Source organism: Mastigoproctus giganteus, chromosome 13 (genome assembly GCF_048544385.1).
Source record: "Mastigoproctus giganteus isolate SK-2022 chromosome 13, ASM4854438v1, whole genome shotgun sequence".
In the NCBI taxonomy this organism is placed as follows: Eukaryota; Metazoa; Arthropoda; class Arachnida; order Uropygi; family Thelyphonidae; genus Mastigoproctus; species Mastigoproctus giganteus.
In genome coordinates, this window is record NC_143587.1 from 94,274,693 (window position 1) to 94,300,559 (window position 25,867).

At 38.0% G+C, this 25,867-nt stretch overlaps 1 protein-coding gene across 3 annotated transcripts in view; it reads right to left on the reverse strand.

The window, feature by feature from the left end:
• Nucleotides 1-25,867, reverse strand: part of LOC150076264 (man(5)GlcNAc(2)-PP-dolichol translocation protein RFT1) — a 156,520-nt gene that overhangs the window by 63,060 nt on the left and 67,593 nt on the right. For all 3 annotated transcript variants that reach the window (XM_090387118.1, XM_090387119.1, XM_090387117.1), the window contains 2 exons: nucleotides 25,057-25,107; nucleotides 15,878-16,002 (listed from right to left, as the gene is read on the reverse strand). In XM_090387118.1, coding sequence (XP_090243244.1) covers nucleotides 15,878-16,002; nucleotides 25,057-25,107 — 176 coding nt within the window. The remainder of the gene's footprint in view (nucleotides 1-15,877; nucleotides 16,003-25,056; nucleotides 25,108-25,867) is intronic.

Here is a 25,867-nt window from a genome sequence, read left to right on the forward strand (position 1 = left end):
TTGGTAGATAAAAGTCCTTAAACACCTCCCTGAATCCTTAGTTCAACCCACAAGTGGGTGTGCCCTGATTGTCAGTTGTCAATTAGAGAAAACCACTTAAATTCTGTTACCCTTAGGGATCAAGAGGTATAACTCTTTAAAATCTAGAAAATTTTAAAATTTTCTAGATTTTAGAAAGGTGCTTATTGGTTGGGCAATTTTGAAGAAGCACACTTCAATGAATATTAACCACTAATAAATGAATTTATTTACATTTACAAACATTGAAATTACTAAAAGGTAGTGCTATTAAAAATGTAAATAACAGTTAAATTTGTTAAATGTAAATAAATGACAATAAACAAAATTAAAGCAAATGTTCTGTACTATAATGTCAATTTTAAATGCATGATAGCAGAAAGAATATCAAAGGATGTGCTTCAGAGAAAAATATTTTCCCCACCAGATAAAAAAAAAACAAAAAACTGACTACATTGACTTTAAGGAATAACTGTAACAAGGTATGTGCAGTCTTTATTAATTTACACGAATTAATTCAAATTTTGATTTAAATAATGTATTGTAGAGAAATTTGATTAATTTTATATTTCCCATCATTATACTAATATTTGCAACCATGCAGGTGATGGCCTGATGACTAATTACAATGGTGGGAAAAAAATCTATTGTTTGTGTGTGTCAATAAGTCACTTTTTATGGAACAGTAACTCTTCACTAAAAAAATATAATGAAGCATATATTTTCCCAGATGAACCCATATTAGGTACAGCTGTACCTATATCAGGTATTTTTTTATCAGTCTTCTCTCACATGGTAAAAAATGACATCAAATTGGTCATTAGCTCATGAAAGCATGAATGATCAACCACACAGCTGTATTTATTAGAGCAGTTTGTGCTAAGTTAAAAAGTTAGCTTAATATGCAATAGCACTAAAAACAGAAAAATGTCACACCTTTTTTTCACTTAAAGATAAATGCAATTATAGATACAAGTGGTCCAAATTGTAAAATGTGTCAGAGTTTTATATATATATATATCTCACAACACAAATATTTTGACTACCCATGAGAAAACATTGATTTTAAGCCTAATTTTATGCAATGCTAGTGGAAACAGGCTGCCAGAGCAGGTCATGGGGTATTGTCAATGATAGACAGGAATTTTCCTAGTAAGGAAAAGGAGGTGATTATCCCTTTGTATAAGGCAATAGTCAGGCCACACCTTGAGTACTACATACAGGTCTGGAGGCCTCATTTTAGGAAGGATGTAGAGTTGCTTGAGTGAGTATGGAGAAAGGCAACAAGATTGGTGAGGGGAACGAAGGGGTGGTCTTACCAAAAAAGGCTTAAGTTCTGCAAATTGCAGTGGCTGGAGACTAGGCACCTGCGAGGTGATCTGATTGAGGTGTAGGACTTTGAATGGGTTGAGCAGGCTTAATTCTGATGGGATTCTTCCTCTTGCACAGATTACGAGCCTGAGGGGGCACAAACTCAAATTGAGTGAAGATAGTCGTAGAACAGATGTGCGGAAATTTGCCTTTAGCCAGCGGGTAGTTTGATTGCTGGAATAAACTTCCATCTGTCATTGTGAAAGTTAATGGCTCAAATAAATTCAAGGATGATACATAAGCTTGCTTTCTTGCATCACAAGCCTCTACTACTACTGTAAAATCACTAATAAAGTTTTAAACGTTTTTACATAAAGATGGTCATTGCATTATGAGACTAATAATGTAGTGATGCACTTGTTACTGAAGAGTGCTATTGAAAGTACTATATGTACTAAAATTTTACAGGGTTTCCTCTAGAATTTGGCACTTGTATATATCCATGGAAAACTTTGCCACAGCTTCAAAAAAAGCATGTTGTAGCGTTCACTCATAATTAAGAGTAACTTCCCTCAATGAGAAACAAAGGTTTCTTTCCTAATAGACTTAACACTAATAGTAAAGGTTTCTTTACTAATAACACTGGGACACATGCTGCTTTGGAACGTTATGAAAGTTTTTCATAGTTGATAACTGCCAAGTGCCTTTCGAAAGTGCTAAAATGGTTACAATGAGTAACAGACTTGAAGTGAATTTTTCATCAACTCTTTGGGTCTCATTATCAACTATTTTCAATCCACTGCAGGATGAAGGCCTCTCCAGCAACTTTCCAGTTCCTTCTGTTTTGTGCAATGGCCATCCACAAACTCATGAATTTCATCTGTCCATCTCTGCTGTTGTCTTCCAGGTTTTCTTCTAGCTCCTCTTGGGTACCATTCTATTATTTTCTTAGTCCATCTGTCATCATGTCTTTGAGATATGTCACCTGCCCAAGACCATTTTAGTTCTTTAGTTTTGATAAGAAGGTCCTTAACTTGAGTTTGCTGCCTAATCCATGCATTTCTCTTTTTATCTAACAGTCTGATTCCAAATATAATTCGTTCCATTCTTCGCTGTGTAGTTCTCAGCTTCTCTTCCTTTCTTTTGGTGAGTGCCCAAGTTTCACTTCCATAAGTCATGGTGGGGAGTATACATTGGTTCATTATTTTACATTTCAGATAAATTGGGATATTGCTCCTCAGTATGTGACTATATTTCCTGAATGCTATTCATCCAAAATTTTTTCTTCTCTTGACTTCCAGCCATTTATCATTACGACAGCTAATGACTTGTCCCAGATAAGTATATGACCCCACCTTTTCAATTACTGCTCCTTCAAACATTATATCCCTTTCTGTGGCATACTTGTTCATTAATACTTCTGTTATAGCCATATTCATCTTTAGTCCAAAATCCTTACTAACTCTGCATAACTGAATAAGACTTTCCTCTAATTCTTTGGGATTGCAGCTTATGACCACAATGTCATCTGCAAATCTTAAATCGTTTAGGTACACTCCATTCACATTGACTCCTTTCTGCGACCAGTCTATCTTCTGAAAGCTTCCTCAAGGGCAGCAGTAAACAACTTTGGAGATTTTGTATCTCCTTGTCGAACTCCTTTCTCAATTTTAAATTTGCTACTGTCTTTGTCTAGTCTAATAAAGGAGGTAGCATTCTCATATATTTTCTTCAAATTCATAATATATGGGGTATCTATGTCTTGTGTTTCCAGTGCCAGAAACATTGCCTTATGCTGTATGGAGTCAAATGCCTTTTCATAATCCACAAATGCCAGGCATAATGGTGTTTTATATTCATTTGCTTTCTCCATTAGCTGTGACATTACGTGAAGGTGATCCATAGTTGAGAATCCTGTCCTAAAGCCAGCTTGCTCTTTCGGTGGATTCTCATCAATTATTCTTTCTAATCTGTTAGTAATGACCCTTGTGAACAACTTGTAGATGTGGGATAACAAGTTAATTGGTCTATAATTTCCAATTTCTGATTTATTTCCTTTCTTATACAGCAAAATTATGATTGCATATTCCACTCCTTAGGCGTCACACCTTTTCTAATGCATTTTGTGAAGAGTCTTACCAGTTTTTGTGTCATGTCTCTTCCTCCAAATTTTAACAACTCTTCAGTAACTTCATCTTTTCCCAGAGCTTTCTGATTCTTCATTTTATTCAACGCATGTTCTACCTCATCAGGAAGGATATTGGGTATGTAGTATGTGTTACTAATTTGCAATCCATCTTCCCCGCTGCTGGCATCATTCCCTCGCTCCTTGTATAATTCCCTATAGTAGTCTTCTGCTATTTGCATTATACCATCTCTGCTATTTATAAGTACATCATCAGTATGCTTTAGTTTCAGTATCATTTGTCTTTCTGTATTACTGCTCATGGCTGCTGATTTAAGTCCTTTGTTTTCACGTTTATGCTTGTTCTACTTTTCTTGTGTTAAATCTTCTTATGTCCTCTTTAAGTCTCTTTCTAATGGCTTTGCATAACTCAGTATATTCAATTTTCTCCTTGTCAGTGTTTATCTTGCTCTTCATTTGTTGCCATCGGTTCATCATGACAAGTGCTTCTTGACTAATTTTTTCTTCTTTGGATTTCTTTTTACCTGTGTTTTATCACTTTCAGAAAGTTATAGTATTAGCATTAGTATAGGCATATGATGCAAGAAAGCAAGCTTATGCAGCATCAGCCAAAAAAAAACCACTCCCATTTCACCCCTCCGTTTGTTCAAAATACCTGTCCAGCTGAGCCTTAAATTTATTTAGGCTATAAACTTCCACAGCAAGGGATGGAAGCCTGTTCCACCAAAAAACTACCCAGTGGCTAAAGGAAAGTTTCCGCACATCTATCCTACATCTGTCTTTCCTCAATTTGAATTTAGGCCCTCTCAGGTGATTATTCTGAGCAAGAGGAAGAATCCCATCGGCATTGAGCATGCTCACACTATTCAACGCTTTATACACCTCTATCAGATCACCTCGCTGGTGCCTAGTCTCCAGACATTGTAATTTGCAAAACTTAAGCCTTTCTTCGTAAGAGCAACCCTTTGTTCCATTCACTAATCTCGTTGCCCTTCTCTGTACTCGTTCCAGCAGCTCTTCATCCTTCTTGAAATGAGGCCTCCAGACCTGTTTACAGTAATCAAGGTATGGCCTGATCATTGCCTTATACAAGGGAATAATCACCTCCTTATCCCTGCTAGAAAAATTCCTGTATATCATTGACAAGACACCATGAGATACTCTTGCAGCCTGTCTGCACTGCTCAGAGAACTTCATATCTGCCTGCACAATTACCCCCAGGGTCCTTTTCATTCTCTACCACTGTCAATGTAGTACCACAGAGTTGATACGTTGCTCTGGAGTTGCTGTTTCCCATATGTAGTACTTTACATTGTCAATGTTAAACTTCATTTGCCACCTCTCAGCCCATCTGCTCAACCTTTCCAGATCCTGTTGTAGCAGCATAGCGCCAGTAGTGTCCTTAACAACCCTGCAAACCTTTGTATCGTCTGCAAACTTGGACATTAAGCTTGATATACCATCATGAATATCATTTATAAATACAGAAAACAATAACGGACTCAACACTGAACCCTGAGGGACTCCACTAATAACATTAGTCCACGATGAGCAGTGTCCACTGATTACCACTCTGTCTTCTCCCCCTCAACCATCCCTTTATCCATAGCAGCAATTTGCCTCCAATGCCACATGGCTCCAATTTGTGCAACAGTCTTGCATGTGCAGTAGTATCAAAAGCCTTTCTAAGGTCCAAATATATAATATCAAAGTTATTCCCTGCATCCAGTTCTTTTGTAATTGCATCATAGTATCCAATCAAATTGGTCAGGTAAGACTTTCCCTTAACAAAACCATGCTGTGTCTGAGCTATAACTGAAGTCTTGTCTAGATGATCCTGCAGTGCTTCTTTAACCAGTGCCTCGATTAATTTTCCTGGAACAGAAGTTAAACTCACAGGTCTATAATTACTAGTGTCAGCCTTTGTCCTCCTTTGTGAATTGGGTTCACATTTCCACATCTCCAGTCTATTGGTACCTCCAATCTATTGGTACCTTCTGAGTAGAAAGAAGCTATCATAATTATGGCTATTGGTTTGCTTACATCCTTTGCTGCCTCCTTTAATGTAACTGGATAGATTCCATCTACCCCGGGTGCCTTTTTTATGTTTATCCTCAACAATTTCTCCTCCACTTTACTCTCAGTTATTACAAAATCATCTAGCTCACTGCCAGAGTTTAATTCACCTCTGGCATTCCCCTTCCTGAATAACTCCTCATGTGTGAATGTAGATGCAAAATACTCGTTTAGTTTGTTAGCCACCTGAGCAGGATCCTCAACTGTTGAACCATCAATATCCAGTGGACCAATCTGATTCATCCCTTTCCTTCTAGAGTTTACATAGGTAAAGAACTCTTTTCTGTTTTCCTTTGCATCCATTGCCAAGGATTTCTCATAATCTTCCTTTGCCTGCCTAATCTCCTTTGTGACTTGATTACAGACCAGCTTATATCTATCATAGGCTTCCATGTCACCCATTAATTTATATGTATCTCATGCAAATTTTCTTCTCTGCCATATGTCTCATTAGTTCATCTGACATCCGTTTAGGCCTAAACCTTGAAAAATATTTCTAGTTGGTATGTAAAGCCTAGTAGCTTCCAAGGTAAGTTCTTTGAATGCTTCCCATTTTGAATTTGCTGTTGGTAACATCATCAGTTGGTCCCACTGTATAGAATTTAAATACTGTCTCAGACCATCGAAGTCGCCTTTACGAAAGCAAAAACCCTTCCCTTTACCCCTGATGGTACTTACCTCTTTAACTAAATCCCACTTCAGCACACTGTGATGACTGCCGTGTGGTTCCTTTATCTAGTGGTCTAGTGGTTCCTTTATCTGCAGATTCTTAATGCATGAAGAATCACTACTGATAATCAGATCAAGAGTATTACTCCCAAACATGCTGGTGTTGAAAACAATCATCCAATAAATCCACAAAAGCCTTGCTAGTGTGAAAGTGACCAAGCCCTTTCCAGTCAATATCTGGGAAATTAAAATCCCCCATTATAAGACTCTCTAATTTACTGGCCCACTCTATTTCCTTGTACAGTTTCTTATTATACTCATCAGAGACATTAAGCCTATAGCACACTCCTACTCTCAATTTTGATCTCCCAATGCTTATGTCACACCAAACCGACTCGACACTGCACTGTCCAGCGATGTCGACTGGCTTCCCTTCCTTGGATTTTATGTGTTTCTTAACTAATAGCATAACCCCTCCTCCGTTCCAATCCTTTCTGTACACATTGTACTCCCCAAATTCCAGTTCTGCATTTCTTATATTCGTGTGACACCACGTCTCTGATATCCCAACAATATCTGCCTTTGATGTTTTGAGCAATACCTCAAATTCATCAAAGTTATTTACCAAACTCCTAGCATTGGTGTACACACAAGTATACATGCACCTGTTCCTATTCTTAGCTACCCTAACACAACCCATGTGCTTACTTGTACCGCAATGACTCCCAGCAGTCTCTGAAATATCCTGCATCTTGTTTTCCAGGCTGCTACTCATTCCAATAGAAGCAGTGCAAGAAATACTTTCACCTCTGCCAGTGGCTACTGTTAATCTATTAGTCTTTGTATCCCCCCAAGCTAGCAGTTTTCCGACCCACCTAACGCTGCCTCGATAGCATCAGCAAATATTCTTGCACCCTTTCTATTTAAGTGTGTCCCATCCCTGTAGAAGCAGTCTCTCCTGTTAACAAGTACAGACCAGGCTGAAAAAAATTCTACTCCTTGAGCACTGCACAATCTTTCCAGAGCCGAATTGATCGACGAGGCTCTCTTCATATACTTCCTCCTATTGTGTCTGGGCAGAATTGGAGACACTTTCAAATTCAACCCTAAATCACGGCTTTTTTTCAACAGTGACCTGTACTTGTTAAGCATTTCCGCCGGTCTCCTACTCTTAATATCATTAGTGCCAACGTGTACAACTATATCACCTTTTGTGCCCTTAAAAGATGATATCCGCTCTACAACGTCATCAACCTTTGCCCCTGGTAGACATACCCTGGTCCTGTTCCACCTATCCTTTTTTACAAAGCATGTTCCCCATTTCCCTGACAATAGAGTCACCAACAACTACTAGTTCCTGTGGGACCAGCACATTCTGCCTTGGGGGTTGCCACTGTGTTGCGTGATGACCAAGTGCTAGCTCTGGCGTTGATATGGGCAGCTGAGAGCTTGATGGGCCCCTCAATTTAGATCCTTCGAGGGCATCCACCCTGTCCTTCAAGCTCTCATATAGGCCCATAACAATGCTGAGTTGTTGCCTGATTTCCTTACACTCCTTACATCGCGCACACACACACACACACACACAAAGACACCCCCCATGGCAATATCATGTCCTGTACCCGATTGCTCCACAAACATCAAGCAAGTAGTGCATTTTAAAAGGCTGTGATTCAGAGGGCAACTGTCCTCATCAGTTCTCCCATGAGCCACAGCACTCCCATTAGCTTGAGCCTTTTGCTTTGCTGCTCTGGTCTGAGTCATGATTTCGATTTAATTTCAATAAAATTTCAATTTCAGTACAAAATTATAACCCTAAACTCGTATCCCAACACAGTTATAATGCTATATATATTTTTCAGTATCACATATTATCTACGATTTCCATTTATATAACTACCGTATCAAGTTATGTATTAATTAATTATGTTACGTTTGTAATTTTAGCCGTTATATGTATTTAGTTAAAAAGTACAATTTACTTGACAATGAAGTTTAACAAGATTAATAGCTTTTACTGAGTAATTGACAATATTATATTATATACTATACTATACTAAGCTTACGCTATCTAGTTCAGGATATAACGTTGTATCGTATAACAATGGCGGCAAGTTACGAACAGTAAATTTACGGACACTTAATTAACTTCCAAATCTCGCTGTCTCAATTCAGAATAAACTAAGGATCCTAACTAGGTCTATAAGCTACTTATAGAAAATAATTTAATATAACAATTGATCAATAAAGCAGCTAAATGTGGCTAAAAATGTGGCCCTTAACCATAATTATGAGAGCTTCCTTGGACTCAGGGGAGGTACCCATAGACTGGAAATGTGCAAATGTGACCCCAATTCACAAAGGAGGATCAAAGGCTGACACAAGTAATTATAGACCTGTGAGTTTAACTTCTGTTCCCGGAAAATTAATGGAGGCACTGGTTAAAGAAGCACTGCAGGGTCATCTAGACAAGACTTCAGTTATAGTTCAGACACAGCATGGTTTTGTTAAGGGGAAGTCTTGCCTGACCAACTTGATTGGATACTATGATGCAGTCACAAAAGAACTGGATGCAGGGAATAACTTTGATATTATATACTTGGATCTTAGAAAGGCTTTTGATACTGTTGCACATGGAAGACTGCTACACAAATTGGAGCAGTGTGACATTGGAGGCAAATTGCTGCTATGGATAAAGGGGTGGTTGAGGGGAAGAAGACAGAGTGGTAATCAATGGACACTGCTCATCGTGGACTAATGTTATTAGTGGAGTCCCTCAGGGCTCAGTGTTGTGTCCATTATTGTTTTCTGTATTTATAAATGATATTGATGATGGTATATCAAGCTTAATGTCCAAGTTTGCAGATGATACAAAGGTTGGCAGGGTTGTCAAGGACACTACTGACACTATGCTGCTGCAACAGGATCTGGAAAGGTTGAGCAGATGGGCTGAGAGGTGGCAAATGAAGTTTAACATTGACAAATGTAAAGTACTACACATGGGAAACAGCAACCCAAGAGCAACGTATCAACTCTGTGGTACTACACTGACAGTGGTAGAGAATGAAAGGGACTTGGGGGTGGTTGTGCAGGCAGATAAGAAGTTCTCTGAGCAGTGCAGACGGGCTGCAAGAGTAGCTCATGGAGTATTGTCAATGATATACAGGAATTTTTCCAGCAGGGATAAGGAGGTAATTATTCCATTGTATAAGGCAATGGTCAGGCCACACCTAGAGTACTGTATACAGGTCTGGAGGCCTCATTTCAAGAAGTATGTAGAGCTGCTGGAACGAGTACAGAGAAGGGCAACAAGATTAGTGAATGGAACAAAGGGGTGCTCTTACGAAGAAAGGCTTAAGTTTTGCAAATTACAGTGTCTGGAGACTAGGCACCAGCGAGGTGATCTGATAGAGGTGTATAAAGCCTTGAATGGTTTAAGCATGCTCAATGCTAATGGGATTCTTCCTCTAGCTCAGAAAAATCACCTGAGAGGGCATAAATTCAAATTGAGGAAAGACAGATGCAGGATAGACGTGCGGAAATTTGCCTTTAGCCAGCGGGTGGTTGGTTGGTGGAACAGACTTCCATCCCTTGTGGTGGAGGTTGATAGCCTAAATAAGTTTAAGGCTCAGCTGGACAGGTATTTTGAACGAACAGAGGGGTGAAGTGGAAGTGGTTTTTTTTTTTTTTTTTTGGCTGATGCTGCATAAGCTTGCTTTCTTGCATCCAATGCCTCTATTAATGCTAATGCTAATGCTAAAAAACTTCTCGTTCAGCGGAGCTGCAACTTGTAACATGTGGATTTGATACCCTTACCAATATTAAGTAATACCTACAAAATCTCTATCTAAGTTAAACTTTAAACTAAGTACCGTAACTAGGAATATAAAGCTACTCTAGAAAATAAGTTAATATGCCAATTTAAGCTAATGTTACAGAAAAAACTTCTCTATTCCAGGAGCAGTAAAAACTTTGCCTGAACAAGGCTACTCTCGTTGTCCTCTTTGATATCTTGGTCCTGAGCAGTCTGCAGAAGCTCAAACTTGTTCTTAAGTTACAGTACATCCTGCTTTTTCTCCTCTTCTGTTATCTCAAAGACCTTCATATTATTTACTCGAGTCCGTTTTTTCCTTTCTTTTCTTACATCTATATCAAGGGTGCATCTTGCCATTCTGTGATCACTTCCGACATTTACCTTGTTCGGGATGGTAACATCATTCACGATATATATTCTGTTAGTGAGGATGAAGTCGATTTCATTAGTTTTTAATCCATTTGGGCTCTTCCATGTTCACTTTCTGATCACTCTTTTCTTGAAAAAAGTGTTCATTACTGACATTCCTCGAGATTCTGAAAAATTCCACAAGTCTTTCACCTCTTTCATTTCATTCACCACTTCCAAAATTTCCTATAGTTCCCCTTTCTCCACTGTTTTGCCTCTTTCCAACCTTAGCATTGAAGTCCCCCATAATGATAGTGTAGTGGGTTTTCTGCTCATCTAGAAGACTCTCAATTTCGGTGTACATTTCTTCAACCTCTTCATCATCATGGCTTGATGTTGGTGCACAAGTCATTATAACCTTTAGCTTGTACCTCTTAGAAATCCTGAGCAGTAGTCTTGACACCCTTGATGATGTACTTTTGAATTTCAAAATGTTGTTTTTTACATCTTTATGGACCAGAAAGCCGACTCCACCTTTGCTCCTTCCACTGTTTCCATTGCTGTACAGCAAATTTACACTTGATAAACTTATAAGTGGTTCATTTCGTCTTCTTGTTTCAGCCAAACCGATGATATTCCGATTCACATTTTCTAATTCCTTTTCCATCTCTAATATCCTGTCTTCACTGATGAGTGATCTTACGTTGTAACAGGCCAAGTTCAGTTACCGTGCATGGCAGCCTGGTTGTACCAGAGATTCTTAGCACTTTCTGCTTCCACTCTGATCCTCTTGCTGCTGTAAGAGGGGGAGTGAAAGCTGCTGGGGACTGAGGGCCATTTGTTTCATTGTGCTATCATGTGCTGGAGGATTTGGTCTTTTCTTATTCACAATGACCAGATGTCTTGAAGAGAACCACTCTACACATCCATTGCCACCTAAGTGACGTAACAAGGCTTACCATCGAGAAGGTGTGCACAAGTGGATTTTAGGGAAGCAGGCCAACCGGACTTCTCCCGAATCTTCTGAAATAGAAAGATATTGGATCGATCAGTGTTTTAGATTGTCTGATAACACACAGAATGCCTGTTCCTTCATTATAACCACGTTCAACTGTATGAAAAATATTAATATCATATTTACAACTTACAAAGGCTGAAACCCAGAAATGAATGTACTGGCTTGCTATTTTATAGTACATGTGGTACTTTCAATAGAAATTGTGCTCTTCATCAACAAATCCATCATTAAATTAGTCTCATGATTAACATAATTAGTCTCATGCTGCTATGACTATGTATCAAGTTAATTTTATTAGTGATTTCGCAGTGTTTTCTCATGGGTAGTCATGATCTTTGTGTTGGTAAGATATATACATATAGGGCACAATCTTAATCATTTTTGCTAGTGTATTTATAACTTAGATGGATACATTTCAGGCATTAAGGCCTAATGGCCAAAAATGATTAGGATCATGCCCTAAGTAAAATAATGTGTGTATGTTTATTGTTAACTATTACAATAGCATTAATGCCACATATCAATGATACCAATAAAATTAATAGTTTAATTCTTTATAGCAGCAAAAACATAAAATAAGAATTATATATATATATACACACACTACTTGGTATTGGTGTTTTTGGGCACAAGGGCAACTAGGGTCAAAATGCGCCTGTTCCTATGACATGTTTTTATATAAAATTTCAGTCCAGTTTGTCATCATAGAAAATCATATATTCGTATCTGCTTAAGAAAGGTAAATAGTTCATTTAAATTTGCATTGTTTTCAATAATATGGGCAAGTGATAGAGGCTTTTTCAGTCATGACAGTGAAAGGAAACTATTTTTTTGGAAATAGGAATAGTGCTTAGAATCTAAGAGTATATTATATATAATACAACAGAGAATACGAAATTTTTAGAAATCTTCAAGTACCGTGTTAATAGACTAGAAAAGAATAGCGAAAGCTTAAAAAGCGGTACTCACCTTGAAATTAATCTGCAATGGTATACTTAGGTAGCGTGGTAAATGTTAAGTTGAATTGTTGAATTGAAAAATTAAAAGGGAGGGAAGTAGGTAAAAGTTGACTGAGTTAAATAGGCGCAAGGAAATAGATGTGTACACATCCAATCCTTGGTTGTCATCGAAATAAAAGAAAAGAAAAGAATAGTTAAAAACTGTAAGTGAATCCGGTGAAGCCAATAGTCTTTACGAGGACTTTCGTTAGTTAAAGAACGTCTTCAGTTGGCAATGTGTGGGGAGAGAACGCGCATGGTATTTTAAGAATAAAAAATTATACTCTCGTGATGCCTTTTTTGACATGTGGGAACTTTAATCTCGAGAGGTTCCAAATTGGGGAAAGATTGAAGGGGAGTTTAGAATTTAGAATTTTGAGGTTAGAGTGGTGCTTGTACCATTCAATAACTAGGGCTTCATATTGAAGTATTCTGTAGCTGGATTTTAGTTTAATGATGGAAATGGCAGAATCGATGAGCGGGTTGTGGTTGTTAGTCTGGGCATGAGTTGTAAGTTCTGTGACAGATTGGTTAGACGTGAGACCATGGAAATGGTAGTAGGCACGGGTGTTGGATGTTTTTGATGAGCCAAATTTAGTAGTGGTACTTCCGATATAACATGTGTTGCAGTTTTGTTGACAATTAATGAGGTATATAATATTATTAAGGTCGTTTGTAGGATATTTGTATGTGTCTTTATAGGTGCTGAAGAAGGATCCTAATTTGTTGTAGGTGGAAAAAACAAGGGAGATATCAGTGTTGTTAAATAGGCGTCAGAACTATCCTGCTAGTTCATTGTGGTAAGGGAGGACTATGCGGATGTTTGTTTTATTTTTGTCTTTAGTTGAGGTGTTAGATTTAATTTTATTTTTAGCGTTAAGGATTGTATTTAAAATAAGTTGGTGGGGGTAACCTCTGGATATAAATTTGTCAGTAATATACTGTATTTCATTGTGAATTTGGTTATATAAAACTGCCTTTTTAGTGTTTAGAGGGTGATGAGAAGCAAAATGTAAGTATTTGCCAGTGTTTGTATTTTTCCTGAAAATTTTCGTATTTAATTTTGTGCCTGTTATATAGATAGTAAGATTAAGGAAATTTATCTGATTATTTTGTCCAATTTCAAGGGTGATTTTAAGTCTATCGTGTACAGAATTAAGTTTTACGAAGAGGTTATCAATAATGGATCTGTTGCCTATTACAAGAATGTCGACCTTAATAATATTATATACCTCATTAATTGTCAACAAAACTGCAACACATGTTATATTGGAAGTACCACTACTAAATTTGGCTCATCAAAAACATCCAACACCCGTGCCTACTACCATTTCCATAGTCTCACGTCTAACCAATCTGTCACAGAACTTACAACTCATGCCCAGACTAACAACCACAACCCGCTCATCGATTCTGCCATTTCCATCATTAAACTAAAATCCAGCTACAGAATACTTCAATATGAAGCCCTAGTTATTGAATGGTACAAGCACCACTCTAACCTCAAAATTCTAAATTCTAAACTCCCCTTCAATCTTTCCCCAATTTGGAACCTCTCGAGATTAAAGTTCCCACATGTCAAAAAAGGCATCACGAGAGTATAATTTTTTATTCTTAAAATACCATGCGCGTTCTCTCCCCACACATTGCCAACTGAAGACGTTCTTTAACTAACGAAAGTCCTCGTAAAGACTATTGGCTTCACCGGATTCACTTATAGTTTTTAACTATTCTTTTCTTTTCTTTTATTTCGATGACAACCAAGGATTGGATGTGTACACATCTATTTCCTTGCGCCTATTTAACTCAGTCAACTTTTACCTACTTCCCTCCCTTTTAATTTTTCAATTCAACAATTCAACTTAACATTAACCACGCTACCTAAGTAAACCATCGCAGATTAATTTCAAGGTGAGTACCGCTTTTTAAGCTTTCGCTATTCTTTTCTACAACAGAGAATATAATAGTAATATAAGGCAAAGTATAGTGACTCTTATATATAAAAAATTTAGAGATCAAAAGTAAGGTAAAGGCTGAGAATAATTAAGAACCAAAAGAGTAATAATTCTGAAGCTCAAAACTAACAAGACGAACTTAAGTGAAGTAATACATATATCATTGGATAACTATATACTACTACATGATAACTTTGTATGGGAATCAAAAACAGTAGGAACAGAAATAGAAAAAGATAATTATTATTAACATAGATAATGGCATCTTTATTGACAAGAAGCTGGAATGATAACTGAAAAGTAAGCAAATTACTTCATGTGTAACTCAAGTAACTAAAGCTTGGAGACCACTACCTACACTGAGGCAGTACTAGAGAAACAGGCTCTAATATTAGCATGATACCATTGTCCACAAACCAGTCCTGTATGATGTGCAGTGTCATAATACAGGACTAGTTTGTGGTCAATGAAAAGCTGGATTTGCCAATTCAGAGCCCAGACCTCAACTCCACTGAACACTAACTGGAATGCCAGATTAGGTTGTGACCAAAACAGCGTTCTTCCAAACTGGCTCTTATATCTTCTTTGCAGGAGAATGGAAGTGAATTCCTACCAACGCCTACAAAAATTTGGTAGAAAGTAAGCTAGGAGCAATAAGGACACTTTGAATTAAAAACCTTTTTTGTAGCTATCTTTGTGTACAAGTATTTTTGGTCTTAGAGTATATATTAAACATCTAACATACATGAAATAATTAAATTACTATTATATTCTAAAAAATAAAACAACTGCACACTCAGCATCTCATATTTTGGACAACGGTCATACAAAATCCCATAAGAACATCAGTCTATGTATTATTATTACTATACATGGATGTTTGTTTTTATGGTAAGTGAATATTTTATTTCAGTGTTTTATTTTATGCCTTTTTTTCTCAGTGTCTCCACCTCTAATTTGTTCATTTGTCAACATTTCTGTGAAGCTAGCTCCCTATCTTGATTGAATGTTTGTATGAACAAACAAAGAAAACAGTGAATGGTAGGCTGATAGCCAAAAATAACTGATTTGTACTATCTTAGTGACCTATTCACCAATTATGTATAGCAGATTTGGACGACAATAATGATTAAGTATATAAATACAGTCAGCATTTACCCCAAATACTGACAACTAAGGAAGCTTCAGATATATGATTATTTCAGTTATTGGATTCTATGAAATAAAAAATATTTCCATGTGGCATTTTTGAGGGCATGAACCTAAAAACTCCTGGGGTACTATTATAAAACATTTCAAATAAAAAAAGATGCAGCCAAATACATCAGGCATTGCTGCACAAGAGCATATGTCCAGTTAAGGACTGGGACAGAATGTAGAACTGATTGTAATAACAAATGAAGGTTCAGAGAACTATGAAGATGACCTGCACTGATAGATTTTTCATATATCAAATACAAACCACTCGAGATATTTTCAGTCACTGGCTTTAGGTATGAGATTCTAGGCTACTTTATTACTCACTTGTTTATTTGCTACATTCCCTCTGGTGATCATCTGGACAAAGAAAAGATAACCACTTTCTTCTATTGGCTGGAAAACAAATCGAGCTGCCAGAGAGCCAAGATTACTAACTACATCATAAATACCTATCAAACATTAGGAAGAAGTTAAAAGTTCATTATGAGAGTTGAAAACAGTTAATGGTTAATTTTAATAAGATAATTTTGCATTAATTTAAATGCTAATTACATTAATAATTCTTATTACCTGGTAAAAAAAAAAAAAAAAAAAAATTAAGCACCACATTAAATAGGAACTTTCAAGAAAATCCACTCAATTTCTAACATAAGTAAACACCGATGAGCCAAAACATTATGACCATCTACCTAATATGATGTTGGTCCTCCATGTGCAGCCAAAAGAGCTCGTAACCAGCAAGGCATGGACGCTACAAGATTTCTAATGTGTATTGTGGTATCTGGTATCAACACGTAACCAGAAGATCCTTTAACTCCTGTAAGGTCTGTGGTTGAGACGCCACAGATCGGAGTTGCTGTTCCAACACAAACCACAGATGCTCGATGGGATTGATGTTTGGGGAATTTGGAGGCCAGGGCAATACCTGGAAGTCTTTCTCATGTTCTGCAAACCAGTCTCGAACAATCAGGCAGTGTGGCATGGCGCATTATCCTGTTGAAAGATGGCACTGCCGGAGGGGAAGACCGTTGACATGAAAGGGTGTATCTGGTCAGCAATGATGTTTAGGTAGGTGGTAGAAGTTAGAGTGCCCGGCACATAGATGACTGGACCCAGGGTATCCCAGCAGAACATCGTCCAAAGCATGACACTGCCGCCACCAGCTTGTTCTTGTCTTACGGTGCATCCAGGCACCATCACTTCTGCAGATAAATGATGCACATATACCTGGCCATACACATGGTGCAACAGGAAATGTGATTCATCGGACCGGACGACCTTCTTCCAATCACTCAAGGTCCAGTTTCGATGCTCGCGTGCCCACTGTAGGTGATGTCACTGGTGAACCGTAGTTAGCATGGGCACTCAGAGCGGCCTGCGGCTACACAGCCCCATTTTCAGCAGGGTTCGATGTACTGTGTGTGTTGTGACACATTACTCCCATCACCAGCATTCCAATTACCGGTGAGTTGTGCCACAGTTGCTCTTCTGTTGTTGCGTACCATCCGGGAGAGCCTTCACTCACCTCGAGCATCGATGAGCCATGGTCGTCCAACACCTCACCGGCGGTTCGTGGGTTTCCCCTCCTCGGACCACTTTCAGTAGGTACTAACCACAGCTGACTGTGAGCACCCCACCAGCCATGCCATTTCGGATATGCTCTGACCCAGTCGTCTGGCCATTACAATTTGGCCTTTGTCAAACTCACTTAAGTGCGCTGCCTACCCACCTGAAGAACAAGAGTAACACTGATAACGTAGCTCAGTATCAGGTGTTTTTTATACCATGTCCAACCAACGCACATGCTATAGTTCACTTGCAGTTGCTTCGATTTGCATAACGACTCGCTGGTCATAATGTTTCGGCTCATCGGTGTATTGTGAGCATTACGATTTTGATAAAGCCTAGGTGTAATTAACTACTATACCGATACTACTCACAATGAGAAAGCAGTGTCACTGTCATGAGGAGTAAATTTTGCTGAAGCTGAACTATAACTCTTAACTAGGTAATTCTGCATTCCACCATGGTCTGGGAAAAGGCAGAAACTGGGTAGATGTTTTTGGAATGGCAGTTGCAGCTGCATGAACAATATTTTTTGTGTTGCATGTTACTTCATCATCAATAGGCTCCTGACTGACTGTAGTGATGTCAAACTCTGAAAGATGTTAAAAAGCTTTCTTGTTAGCTAGATCAATCTTTTGCAACAGTAACCTAAAAGCGGTGGCAGCTCGTGACTCTGATGTATGGGGGTGCTGCTTCTTAAAGTTACATTAAATTGCCTTAGTTATAAGACATGTAGATATAGATGGTAATAATAATAAGCAAGTTAAAAATACTACAAAATATTAACTGAACACTTAACCATTAACACTTGGGTAGCCTTGAAATTTTATTTAAAAATAAAATCCATTCTTTGGCTTTTATTTGTTGAAAATAGATTAATAACTTTTTCATTCAAGTTTGGTTCACTGTTCAGATCGGCACTGCTCGCTCTGCAGTTCCTCTGACTCATTGTCATTGGATGTGATTTTTTAGAGGTGAATTTTATCACCTCTAAAAAATGTGTATTGGCAACCTGCAGCTAGGCATTGACTCAACTACTGGGCCAAAATGTTCCAAAATGTTCCACCTACGGTTAAACTTCAAAGTTGAAAAATGATTTCGTGTTTTTATTCGTTTATTATTGAAATGAGTATTGGAAATAGAGGATGAGTATACTATATGTGGGACCTGTTAATAAAAATATTCAATGTGTTACATTGTTCTTCACAAAATTTCATATAACTCTGTTGACTGTATATTTAGATATAAAAAGCTGGAGGTGCTACAGTTCCACAGTGCCTACAAACGAGCCGCCCCTGCCTAAAAGGAAGACACGTTCTCCTTCTAATTAGGGTGGTTATCATAGAGAAGTGATCACTTCTATATGAATTCTCCTCCACCTCTCCAATAAGAGAAGTGAAGAGAGAAGGAGAGCAAATAGAAAGGTCAATGGCAGAAAATGTATGGGTAGGCATGTGAAAGAATGTGTTAGTTCCCACATTCAGAAGGGAGAGCTCATTGTCAGTGAGCATATGTTCTATGACACATCCCCTTCCATTAATATCAACACGACTCCATAGGGTGTTATGTCCATTGAAATCCCTGAGAAGTAAGACAGGGGAAGGCAACTGCAAATAAGATTATGAAAGTCTCTCTGGGAGACCTTACTGTAAAGCAGATTGCTACTGCTTACAAGTTAGTGGTAAGCAGTATAGTTTGAAGTGCGGTCTAGTTGTACACAAGGATAGCAACTCCTCCATGGGCAGATACATCTCCAGTTCTATCTTTATGTGTGATTGTAATATTATGCAAGTAAGGGTTTTCATTTGCCTTAAGGTATATGTCTCCTGTAAGCAAAACCGAACTGGTTCATGCTTTTGCAGGAGGGCCTTGATGGTGTCAGTATTTTTATGGAATTCACAATTCCATTGAAGGAATTTAGCCAATATTTGGAACAGGTGGATCAATTTGTTGACTTCTGAATTGCCAAAGACTTGATTTTCTCAGCCTTGGATTTAACTTTTGTTTGAAGGAGTATGGACAAAGTCCTGTGTCCATTTCTTTCTCTGCAAAAAATTTTAAGACTGAGTCTTCTGTTGCATCTTTCTCCTCTACATCATTTGTTCCAGTGGTAGAGATGGGAGTGGTTTTGACTGCTTTTCCTTCTCACTCACTGTTTTTGGAGGTAGTGGTGTAGGAATTATTGATATAGGTGTGGCAGCTGATTGGCCCTTTTGAGTTTCAGAAAAACTCAATAAATATTGGGCAAAAGGAGTAAATGATTGTGACAGTGGTATCGTCACCTGTGTTTCAGTGTACAAAACTTTCTGGGTGTATGACGACTTGCTGCTATTTACGGGTTGGATGTGATTTTTGGCTTCTTGATAGATGTTCAGCTCTGTTTTCAGCTTCTGAATTTCATTTTCTTTCTTCCTTCCATGCTGGCATGCTCGAGAGTGTGCAGAGGGCTCTCCTTGGCAATTTGTATAAACTGACTTTAAAGTTGGGTATTCCTTGGTCTTTACCACCACATCGAGCACAAGCAGGGTTGCCACAATTGGCTGTTTGAGAGTGGCCGTACTCTTGGCACTTAAACCACCTCAGTGGATTTGGAATATATATACATGCTGGGCATAAGTGGCCTGTTTTGATGGAATTTGGGGCCATGGGGTGTTGAATGTAAATATGAGTACGAGTAGGTTGAGGTTCCCACCCTTTCACATTGATATTTGTTTGACAGCTGTCACATCTTGATCTTTCAATTCAAAGCAGATATCTTTTTCAGAGGCATGAAGAAGATCCCACTCTGATATGACATCACATGAGAAGTTCAGAGTTAGAGTTGATTGGTATTCCCCCTATGGTGTAGCTTTCAAAATTTGTTGGGCATGTTTAGCATGCAAGGCTTCCACTAAAAGATCTGAAGATCTTGGCCTTCTCACAGATTTTGCAAATCCTGTCAACCCTTCTAATCCTTTCTGGATAAAGAAGGGTGATATCATTTTGATTGTTTGCTCTCCACTAGAATGGAGAATGAGGAAAAGCAGTGTCAATGATGTCATATCATTTGTTCTTGGTCTTTTTTGCATCAGTGTTATCACTTTTGTCTGATTGGTTCCAATTAGGTGAGCCCAGCACAGTAGTATCAACTTTGTATGGTTTAGTTTGGAGATTGCACATCTTCAACTGTAATGGCCCTATGTGTATTCGCAATTCCATATGTGCCTCTCAACGTGGGCACCTGTACTTGGTGAGGAGACCTTCCAGTGATGCTGCTGGGCTTTCAGATTAGAATCAGTGGGATCCAATTCCCATACCTTGGTTTTAGGGTTAAATCATTGGAATGTGGCATGTGTAGCCCTGTGCCACAACCATGTATACTCGGGAAGGGGGGGATCCTGATGGGTGAGGAGCCCAGCCCTAATACACCACTTTGGCCTCTGCCTCCTATCTTGTTGAAGCAGAGGCCAAAGTGGTGTATTAGGGCTGGGCTCCTCACCCATCAGGATCCCCCCCTTCCCGAGTATACATGGTTGTGGCACAGGGCTACACATGCCACATTCCAATGATTTAACCCTAAAACCAAGGTATGGGAATTGGATCCCACTGATTCTAATCTGAAAGCCCAGCAGCATCACTGGAAGGTCCCCTCACCAAGTACAGGTGCCCACGTTGAGAGGCACATATGGAGTTGCGAATACACATAGGGCCATTACAGTTGAAGATGTGCAACCTCCAAACTAAACCATACAAAGTTGATACTACTGTGCAAAATCATGGTTACAAAGTAGTGTACTTACCACACCATTTTTAACACAATCTCAGCCAATTTGTTTGTGAATGTGCAAAAGGGTATGCAGCCAAAAGAAATAAGTTTTAAGATTTCATATGTCAAAAAATTATCCAATGAGGCTGTAGACAGTGTCGACTCTGAGCTATAGAAAAAATTAGTATTACATGGAGACAGTCTACAGGAAGACGACTTCGGGAAAGAAGATGTGCAGGATGAGATTTCAGAGCTGTATTCTTCTGATTGTAATAAGGATAATTATAAAGTGTAAAACTGTAACTGCAAAGGTTATAACTGTCAAAATGCAAAATACTGCTAAATTGAAACAACTTGTAAAAAAACTTAAAATAAAATAAAATAAATATTAACTCTGGTGTCAATTATCTTCCTGTCATCCCCCATTTAAGAAAATAATCTTTGAAGATGGGGAACCTATGAATTAATACACAAGCAATAATGATCTCTAATGAAGACACTAATATATATTGTACGCAAGCAGTCTGTGCAGTGCTGAAATGGCAATACACCAAGTGGAAATATCACCACTATATGTAACGCTGACTATAGGTTATGACATTTTTTTTTTTTTTTGTGATAGAAAAAAAGTATTTTGCTAATACATTTAAAGTATTATCACTTATGGCTGAATACAAAATATTAAGTTGCTTCAAAATTAATTACCCAGATTACTAAAAGATTAATTTCCATTAAAATACATACAGTCAGTTCTACTATAACGTGCATTTTTGCAACGCAAATTTGCTCCAACGTGACTGATATATTAGGGAACAATGCAAGTATAATGCAATTTTCGTATTAGCTCATGTGTGATTTCGTCGGCGAGTAACACCATGTGAACGCAAAACCCGGCACCAAGCTGAACATAGCGACCTACACAGCAATACATACAAGCTTACAAAGCTTAAAAATGTCAAACGTCAAATGTATGAGAGCTAAATTTCACATTTATTGTAGTTGTATTGGTTGGAGAGACACTGTTCTAATTTGCTGTATTTACAAGATAACACATGATACTGTAGGCTGACTCATGTTTTCAGGAGCTCACATTTTTCTGTTTGAACAGAAATTTCGTGGGGCATGATAGCGTGAGGAGGAGCACTTTTCTGAAGGTCACTACAATAAAACAAAAACAATTTGCAGTTTTCGGTTTATTGGGCTTTTCAGTTAGTGCAATCTAATTATAAATGGATAGTAAACTTGACCTTACTGCATTTGAAATAATACTGATAGCTGGAATTCTGAAGGTGTTTACATTATTATGGTGAAACGTGTTTCCCCTTCCATGAAATCTTCAATCATATAAAAAACATAAATTTTCAGAATCTTCTCTTCATTCCTATTTTTTAGGCTTCGTAAACTTATCTCACTTGTGCAATTTGAGTCCCATGTTTGTCGTTACTGCTTGCTTACCTTTTTTTAAGTTTTTTAAATTTTACAATCTCAAATAAACTTCATATCTTGTCAAGGTAAAGTGCTATATTTACTGTAATATTTATTTCTTAATTAGAAATTTAAGATGTTTAAACATGTGTTAGCAATTTTATTGGGTTTCTAACTTTTTTTAGTGTTTTTCTTACCAGACTGAACATTTTTTTCCGAGTGCTCTGACCCTATTCCTATTTTTCTCATAAGCCCTGTTGTTTTTAAGGTGTGAAATACTATAACACAGATTTTTAGGAACATTAGCATTAGTAGAGGCATTTGATGCAAGAAAGCAAGCTTATGCAGCATCAGCCAAAAAAAAAAAAAAAAAAAAAAAAACACCTTCCACTTCACCCCCTCTGTTCTTTCGAAATACCTGTCCAGCTGAGCCTTAATTTTATTTCGGCTATCAAATTCCACAACAAGGGATGGAAGTCTGTTCCACCAACCAACTACCCGCTGGCTAAAGGCAAATTTCCGCACATCTATCCTACATCTGTCTTTCCTCAATTTGAATTTATGCCCTCTCAGGTGATTATTCTAAGCAAGAGGAAGAATCCCATCAGCATTGAGCATTCTCAAACCATTCAAGGCCTTATACACCTCTATCAGATCACCTCGCCGGTGCCTAGTCTCCAGACACTGTAATTTGCAAAACGTAAGCCTTTCTTCGTAAGAGCAACCCTTTGTTCCATTCACTAATCTTGTTGCCCTTCTCTGTACTTGTTCCAGCAGCTCTACATCCTTCTTGAAATGAGGCCTCCAGATCAGTATACAATACTCAAGGTGTGGCCTGACCATTGCTTTATACAAGGGAATAATCACCTCCTTATCCCTGCTAGAAAAATTCCTGTATATCATTGACAAGACACCATGAGCTACTCTTGCAGCCCATCTGCACTGCTCAGAGAACTTCATATCTGCCTGCACAACCACCCCCAGGTCCCTTTCATTCTCTACCACTGTCAATATAGTACCACAGAGTTGATACGTTGCTCTGGGGTTGCTGTTTCCCATATGTAGTACTTTACATTTGTCAATGTTAAACTTCATTTGCCACCTCTCAGCCCATCTGCTCAACCTTTCCAGATCCTGTTGTAGCAGCATAGCGTCAGTAGTGCCCTTAACAACCCTGCCAACCTTTGTATCGTCTGCAAACTTGGACATTAAGCTTGATATACCATCATCAATATTATTTATAAATACAGAAAACAATAATGGACCCAACACTGAACCCTGAGGGATTCCACTAATAACATTAGTCCACGATGAGCAGTGTCCATTGATTACCACTCTCTGTCTTCTTCCCCTCAACCACCCCTTTATCCATAGCAGCAATTTTCCTCCAATACCACACTGCTCCAATTTGTGCAGCAGTCTTCCATGTGCAACAGTATCAAAAGCCTTTCTAAGATCCAAGTATGTAATATCAAAGTTATTCCTTGCATCATAATATCCAATCAAATTGGTCAGTTAACAAAACCATGCTGTGTCCAAGCTATAACTGAAGTCTTGTCTAGATGATCCTGCAGTGCTTCTTTAACCAGTGCCTCCATTAATTTTCCTGGAACAGAAGTTAAACTCACAGGTCTATAATTACTTGTGTCAGGCTTTGATCCTCCTTTGTGAATTTGGGGTGACATTTGCACATCTCCAGTCTATGGGTACTTCCCCTGAGTCCAAGGAAGTTCTCATAATTATGGCTAAGGGTTTGCTTACTTTCTTTGCTGCCTCTTTTAATATAACTGGATAGATCCCATCCACCCCAAGTGCCTTTCTTGTGTTTATCTTCAACAATCTCTCCTCCACTTTACTCCCAGTTATTACAAGATTACCTAGCTTATTGCCAGAGTTGAATACACCTCTGGCATTCCCTTCTCTGAATAACACGTCATGTGTGAATGTCGATGCAAAATATTCATTTAGTTTGTTAGCTACCTGAGCAGGATCATCAACAGTTGAACCATCGATATCAAGTGGACCAATCTGATTCATCCTATTCCTTCTAGGTTTACATAAGTAAAGAACTCTTTGCTGTTTTTCTTTGCATCCCTTGCCAAAGATTTCTCGTAATCTGCCTTTGCCTGCCTAACCTCCTTTGTAACTTGGTTACAGATCAACTTGTATCTATCATAGGCTTCTGTGTCACATGTTAATTTATATGTATCCCATGCATTTTTCTTCTCTGCCATATGTCTCATTAGTCCATCTGACATCAATTTTGGCCTAAACCTTGAACAATATTTCTTAGTTGGTATGTAAAGCCTAGTAGCTTCCAAGATAAGTTCTTTGAATGCTTCCCATTTTGAATTTCTTGTTGGTCCCACTGTATAGAATTTAAATACTGTCTCAGACCATCGTAGTTGCCTTTACAAAAGCAATAACCTTTCCCTTTACCCCTGATGGTAGTTACCTCTTTGAGTAAATCCCACTTCAGCACACTGTGATCACTGCCACCTAGTGGTTCCTTTATCTGCAGATTCTTAATGCATGAAGACACATGTACCAAGTTATAAAAGAATTGGCTGTACTTAAAAAAAAAGAAAAATATATTTATATACAGAGTTTAAAATAATTCATATAAATAATTATTATATGTCAAAGCTTTGGTATACAAGTGTATAACTCTAAATAAGCACAGTTATATACGAAATGTAGCAGTAGATTAATAAATATTTGAAGTTGTTCTTAATACCAAGAAAATATTTGTAAATTAGTAACTTACCTTGTTCGGCAAAATTCAATGCACTGAACAAAGTCATTACATATCGCTCACCTAAAAGAAACAAAATCCAGAAAAGAAATTTACCTCTTTTATTTTATTTCAAGTTCTAGCATTCTGTCACAAGAAGATAAACAAGGTATGGAAATAAAGTTCTTGGACTGACGTTGTTGCAGTCACATTTGATGAGTTTGAGAATAAAGAAAGCAGTTAGAGAATATAGAAAGTGTAGTTCAAACTTCCTCTATCAGAAAGTGATGCAGAGATTGTCCAGAATGCTGATAGGTAGCAAGTAACAGCCAGTTTTGTTAGTAGCATTAATGTTCTAGGTCAAATGCAACAGATATTTATCAAACTTTTCTTTGAACTGGGAAAATCAGCAACAGAAATGTATGAAATGATCAACTGTTTATGGTGATGAAACATTCAAGTTGTAGCAGTGCGTTTGAAGCAGTTCAAAGATGGACCTGAGGATGTTCGTGATGAATCAAGAAGCTGGTGTCTGTCAATCTTTTGAAATGAGGAAAGAGTTGCAGAAGTTCAGGAAATTATAACAAGAGATTGTCATTTGACTTGCAGGATAATGGCTGATGAGTTGGATATGAATAAGGAGAGGATTTGTCAAGTATCACAAGAAGATTTAGGGAAAATGAAGATCTATTGCAAAATTTGTGCTTCGCAGATGAGCAGAAGCAATGAAGAGTGTCATCATGTGAAGATAATTCTAATTTCCTAGACTGTATTGTCACTGGAGATCAGTGTTAGGTGCCTCAGTACAACACGGAGATGAAGTGTTAGAGTATACATTGGACTT